This window comes from Brassica oleracea, chromosome C6 (assembly GCF_000695525.1).
Source record: "Brassica oleracea var. oleracea cultivar TO1000 chromosome C6, BOL, whole genome shotgun sequence".
In the NCBI taxonomy this organism is placed as follows: Eukaryota; Viridiplantae; Streptophyta; class Magnoliopsida; order Brassicales; family Brassicaceae; genus Brassica; species Brassica oleracea.
In genome coordinates this window covers 16,464,783-16,471,187 of record NC_027753.1, presented here as the reverse complement: position 1 = coordinate 16,471,187, position 6,405 = coordinate 16,464,783, and the positions used below count along the sequence as shown (strand labels likewise).

General features: G+C 28.6%; 1 protein-coding gene across 1 annotated transcript; it reads right to left on the bottom strand.

Moving 5' to 3' along the window:
- Window positions 1–831: 831 nt before the first annotated feature.
- LOC106298738 (transcription factor PRE1) lies at window positions 832–2,243 on the bottom strand. Its single transcript, XM_013734886.1, has 2 exons — window positions 1,738–2,243; window positions 832–1,066 (listed from the first exon to the last, which is right to left on the bottom strand). Exons 1-2 carry the CDS (start codon window positions 1,861–1,863, stop codon window positions 914–916), a joined length of 279 nt encoding a protein of 92 aa, XP_013590340.1. The 5' UTR covers window positions 1,864–2,243; the 3' UTR covers window positions 832–913.
- Between the last annotated feature and the right edge of the window lie 4,162 nt (window positions 2,244–6,405).

The following is a 6,405-nucleotide window of genomic DNA, read 5'->3' as shown; positions in this document are numbered from 1 at the left end:
AAATTAGGGGTGAGAACGGATCAGATATTTCCTTTTTTCAGTATTGTGATTTTTTCATATTTTATGGATATATAATTCTCTGATTTGTTTTACTTTGGAAAAATACATTTATCTGGTTTTGCGGATATTCAGAAAAATTACAGATATTTGTGATACTTATGGATATTTCATCCACTTTGTTCAATACAAGTAAATCCTATAAAAAAAACTATACAAGTTTGTTTTAAAAATATATTTTACGTAATATAAGTTAAAAAATAAAGATTAGTGAAACTATATGTTTCATAATTTTTTTAATTAAATAATTGTTTTTATAAAACATAAAATTTTAGAAAATTGTAATTTTTATATCCCTTTCTTAATTTAATAATTTTATAAGTAGTTTTATAAACAAAATTAACAAAATTATATGTTAAATTAATAATTACATAAACCATACATTTGAAATTCTATTTTCAGTTGTAGATATACATCTATTTGTATAAAAGTCGGAGAAAGCGGATATCCGACCCTAATTTTTTTTTGTATTTGTTATTTTTTTAACGGATAATAATTTTTAATATTTTCTTTGCTTTGTAGACTCGCTGATATATCTGGATTTTTTCAAATCGAATTGAAAAAAACAAATCGAATCGAAATTAACGGGTAAATGTCCAATCCTAACAGAAATGGTGTGCGGCTTAAATTTTGTTTCAGTCTTTGTACTTAATTTTTTTTAATAGTAACATTTTCTGTTTATAGTATTAACGAAATGTAGTACCATTTCCCTATAATGTAGCCAAAATGGCGGGTAGGGAAACATAAGTCAAAACGGTTCTGCTTCTAGGTCTAAAGATCAATCTCATTTCTTTATAAAAGTTCATGAAATAAAGGAAGATTAGCTTACATATATTTTATGGAAAATAATAACAGATTACATGAGTAGACTTCTAATGACGGCCGCTTGAGGGCTATCTTCATCGACGGATTCGAGAAGCTGAGCCAAACGCTCGCTGAGGTTGTCAACTTCTCTGTTCAAGTTTCGTATGTAGTTGCATGTCTCTTGCAAAACTTTGGAGGCTGAGACCTATAATTAATCAAAAAGTGTCATGAGTCATGACTAACAGAGACGGCCTGAGCGAAGCTATGGAAGCTTAGGCTTCCGGCTTTAAAATATCGTTTTATAGTCTAGTGGTTTTTGAAAGCTATAAGTAGAGACGGAGGTGCAGAGTTTGATTTCTACACTAGCATTTCTCCTAATATATATATTTTTTACATATCCCTTTTTATTAAAGGTGAATTATTTAGAGCGTCCCCAAATAATAGGCCTTGTTTTCTTTCATTGCTTCCGGTCTGAAAATATTCAGGGCGACTAATGTATATATATCTACATCCATGCATGTTTTGTGTATGTAGATAGATACATGTCGATGGTTTTGATGGAAAATGTATGTCTATGTGGAAGGAAAATCTTGTGAGTATTGTTATGTTCTTCTTTCTTTTTTGTAGAAAAGAGTATTGTTATGTTCTTTGATGCCCGGAGTCAAAAAGTACCGACTTCTTTTTTTCTTTTGTTTGATTTTTGTGTCCTGTCTTTTTTTAAATAAAACGTTTGTTTTCGATAAAGAGGTTTACATGAGGGATAATGTTAAATGGTCTTAATAAATGAATATATTTCTCTATCTTTTACTCCCAAAAATGAATATTCTTGACCACAAAAAAGTGAATATGTTTACGTATAATCTATGTGTGCGATACCTTATCGGAACGACGACGTTGGCCAATCTCCGGTAAAATCTGACGGAGCTTAGTTACAAGGTCGATGATTTGATCATCGGAGATCCTGGGAGCACTTGAAGACTGCCTTGATCTTCTGTTTGACATATTCAACAATGTAGCAAAACAACTCTTAAGTTGTTTGTTTATATACTCTGACTGGATTGTAGAATAGTTTAAGAAATTGAGAAATGAGCTATGTGGCAAGTAGGTATATAGCCTTTATGATTTGATAAGGTTTAAAGTTGAAAAGAAAAGATTAAGAAGAAAAAAAGAGAGGGGGACGAATATAAGAGGGAGTATTTTGGGTCTTTGAATACACAAAGTGTATAGAAACTGAGACTGTGATAAGAGAGCTTTAAATAGTCCCAAAGGACCACAATAAAGAGCAATAAACCTCGACAATGATGTCACGGGGAAGAAAGCGATAAGTTTCAATGCCACTTAAACCACAAATCTCGAAACCATTTTTTGTTTCTTTTTCTATAATCACATATTTCCGAGCCTTCGTTTTTATTTCGCATCGAGTCGACTTTAACGGATCTTAGTACCAACGACAGTGTCGAAGTCAAGTTTTCCACTACATTTCAATCATCTCATACTCATAGTGTGTCTCTTAGATGATATATATATATCATTTTCCATATATACGTTCTGAAAATTAGTTCTCTTGTTATTAGTTGCCATCTTTTTTCAACTGATAACTACTCCCTCTGTTCCTAAAAGATGTATGTTCTGAAAAAAAAAATTGTTTCAAAAATATACATTTTTTACTTTTTCAATGTATGATTTTATGAAAAATTGTAAGTTTCAAAAAAATTAATGGTGTTTATTGAATTTCTATTGGCTAAAAATTATGAAAAATTGTTATTCACAAAAAACAATGCATATTTAATGAGTTTTCTTAATATATGTAAAAAGTGTAGAATATGCATCTTTTAAAAACAGAGGGAGTATTTAATACTAATCAAACCCATAATTTGATATATTCAATGGTTATATTATATCAAAAACTACTAATTGCAAATGTTTAGAGTATCTACAGTGTATTACTCTATTTGTTCTCTAAAACTGAGTAATTTCAAAATTAAACTACACATTATTCTATAATTGCACTAATTTAGGAATAAAATTGAGTAATGTGTATGATTAGTCTATTTAGGAGTAAACTTATTTCTATTCCATTGCAAAATGGAAAATGAAAAGTGAAATGAAGTTGGAAATGCTTTTAGTCGTCGTTAGAAATTTTACAATGAAATTATATAAGAAACTATTATATGAATGTTAGTTCGAGATTGTTAGTTCTTATACTAATAAAGTTTCCTATTTATGATAAATAAATAAGTGGGGTCCTAAAAAGGTTGTAATATTTAAAATGTGTTGAATAATTGAAGTAGATTTTGAATAGTTAAATAAATAAAACGATGAGTTCCCAGAGATGGGTTGATGAACGTCAAGGGGTTTTAAGATAAGTGTTTCATGTTGATCTAACATTGTGGCCCTTCATCTGCAATGTCACAATAAAGCAAATACCATGTGATGACATGACTTTTCATTTCATTTAAAATTTTCATAGCACTAGAATTCATATTTTGGTCTGACTAATTACTCTCAGTCTATAGAAAATTTTACCAAATTTATATCATAGTACTGGGAAATTCGCGCTAACTAGTATATATCCAAATACATATATCATATTAATTAGCCAATATAGAACAAGTGTTCAATAAAAATGGTAAGTTCTAGAAGTTTTTCAGCTAATAAATTATGCACAATTCTATAAGTTTTATGTTTGTTTGCGATTAATATAGCTCATTTTATTTTTAAAAATCTTTGAACCTAGCTAACAAATTTGATTTTTTTTTTTTTTAAATAATTAACTCGTTGGCTCGAAAAAATTTAAAAACAAACGATGAAAACTTATAAAATCAAAATATATCAACCAGGTTGTTGATCAACTTCTGGTGCATGGAGAGAGTGCACTCCCAATGCTCCCCTCTCCCATATTTCACATGGTACCTAGCTGGCTAGCTTTCATCTTCTGCTCCGCCTCTCTGAACGCCTCACAGCCTTGTGAGAGGGTTCTCTCTTCCATGCAACCATTTTAGCCTTTCCGGTAGGTGTGGTCGATCGGTGGTGAAGTTCCTAGGTTTTTGTGTGTTCGTGCTTTATCCATTGTGGCATCGAGGTCCTATGTTGCTTTTGTCACATGTGCGACAATGGTTTTCATGGTTGGTTCCAGCCAGCTCGGGGATGGCCTCGCTGTCCACTTCTTTGGCTAGCTCTCCTCCGCGGCTTCCTCGTGTTGACATGTTGTCTCATGGACTTTCTCTTGTGTCTCAGGCGGTATGAGTGGGTTGTGGAGGTTGATTGTGGTATGGCAGTTTCACTTCCTAAACCATAAACTACAAACTTCAGACTCTATATCATAAAGCATCAAACCTTAAATTTTATATAAAATATAATTCCTATAGTATGTACCCCAACTATATACTGTACAGCAGTTCAACATAATAACTAAATTATAAATCATTAATCACAAGCCTTTAAATCTAAACCCCAAACCTTATGTTCTTCGAACTCTAAACCATAAATCACTAAAATATAAAATGTAAAATATATTTTAAAGTTAAATTTAAATGTAAACTTTAAAAATAATTTTTTTCATTTTATGTTTACATTTTCTTTAAAAAAATTCCTTAATATAAATTTAAAACTAAATTACAACTAAACATAATTAACTACTAGGTGTTTTGCCCGCACATGCGGGCATAATCGTTTCACGAATACTTATTAGTTTATGTTTTATTAAGTCAAAAAGCAGATAAATACTTATTTATGTTTTCAAAACAATTAATCAAAAAATAAAATTATTTATATATGAAATATTTTTATTAAAAAATATATACTTGCTGTTGTATTAAAATTTTATAAACCTTAACATATTATAAATATTTCAAAAAATATATTTATATAAATTTTTTTTGTTTGATTAGTATTTAATTATAATTTTTTCATATCTTAATTTTAATTTTAATAGAAAAATATTATTTCAAAATAACAACACAATTTAAGACCATTCCGACGTTTCTTTTCTCCATGCATAAACTATAAAATAATTATCTTGTTATTAAAATATAATATTTTTAATCCAAAATTCGATTTTAATTATTTATATTTTATTTATTAAGGATATTCTCGAATTTAATCGCTAACACAATTTATAATAATTATCTTGTTTTTAAAATAAAATATTATTAATCCAAAATTCAAAATAGCGATATTGCTTTAACCTAACATATACAGTCGAACCTCTATAAATTACTCTATAAATTAATAATTTCTATAAATTAATAAATTTCGTCGGTCTCAACTTGAGCCGGTTCATAATTTGACACAAATCGATAAAATAATAAGATACTATTTTTTTTAGAAAATTCTATGTAAATAGATGGTCCCATTAATACTATAAATTAATAATTTATATGTATATATATTTTATATAAGTAAGAATCTATTATTATATTTTTTATACTCACAATGGAATTATCTTAATATATTTCTTAACACTTAATATATTTTTGATGAAATTTAGTAATATTATATCTAAAATCACATTTAAGTTCTATGCAATATATATTATATACACCATATAATATAATAAAATTAATATAAATTTCAAATTTCAGAAATAACAATTAATGTCTATACAATAAAATTAAATATTTTATTATCTTATAATAAATATATCTTAAAATAAGAAATTTAAATAAGGAAACATTCACATTTTTTATTAACTAATAATTGACAGTAACCAACTAAAATATTTTAAAATGAAACAGATAAGTTTAAAAATATATCAGAAAAGGAAAATTACTAACTAAAAATTATTACAACATAATAAGTTAAATTACTAACTAAAAATTTTAAAATATAATAAATAAATATTGACAAATAAAAAAAATCTAAAAATATGAAGAAACTGACAGATAAGTCAAATCACTTCATAAATAATAGTATAATAATAGTATAGAGGTCACATGTCAAATAAAAAAATTTAGCTATCTCTGTGCTTATTTTCTTTTGGCTGAAACAATAGGTTTGAGGATTTATATATTGACTACTGATTAGATGTAGTCAGTGCTCCAGATTTGTCTAATATTGTGTGTTTCTTATCCTCTCCCTTTCGAAGTCAAGATTTTCCCAGAACCTAGTTTTTTTTTCTGTATTTAATTTCGTGCAACCCTAACTATTTAGTGTTTGATTTTGTGGCATGTTGAATCATATGAGGCGGTTGGCTTGCGGCGTAGAAGACGAGGTGGAGAGGGAGCTCTAGTGTGGAAGACGGCGACAGCGTGGAGGCTCCAGTGTAGAAGAAGACGACGACACGGAGAAAGGACTAACCCAATATAAGAATTGTTTAGGATAACTCAATCCCAATATAAAATTCATCCTAGAGTCTGGACTTTTATATTTATCAAGAACCTAACCATGAGCCTCCGCCTGAATCTAGATTTCAATTTTCCAACATTTTGAAAATCAATCACCTAGTACTTCACCACCCAAAGCACAACACTGACTCCAAATGCTTGATCACACAAGCACCAAACAAAGATCTCTCAGTTTTCTTATTTTCCTGAGATAATATTT

What these genes read in the sequence shown, in the direction of transcription:
- LOC106298738 (XM_013734886.1), bottom strand. Translation starts at nt 1,863, where the DNA reads ATGTCAAACAGAAGATCAAGGCAGTCTTCAAGTGCTCCCAGGATCTCC. An exon ending in AACGTCGTCGTTCCGATAAG is followed by an intron (nt 1,067 to 1,737) that starts GTATCGCACACA and finishes GATTAATTATAG; the next exon opens with GTCTCAGCCTCCAAAGTTTT.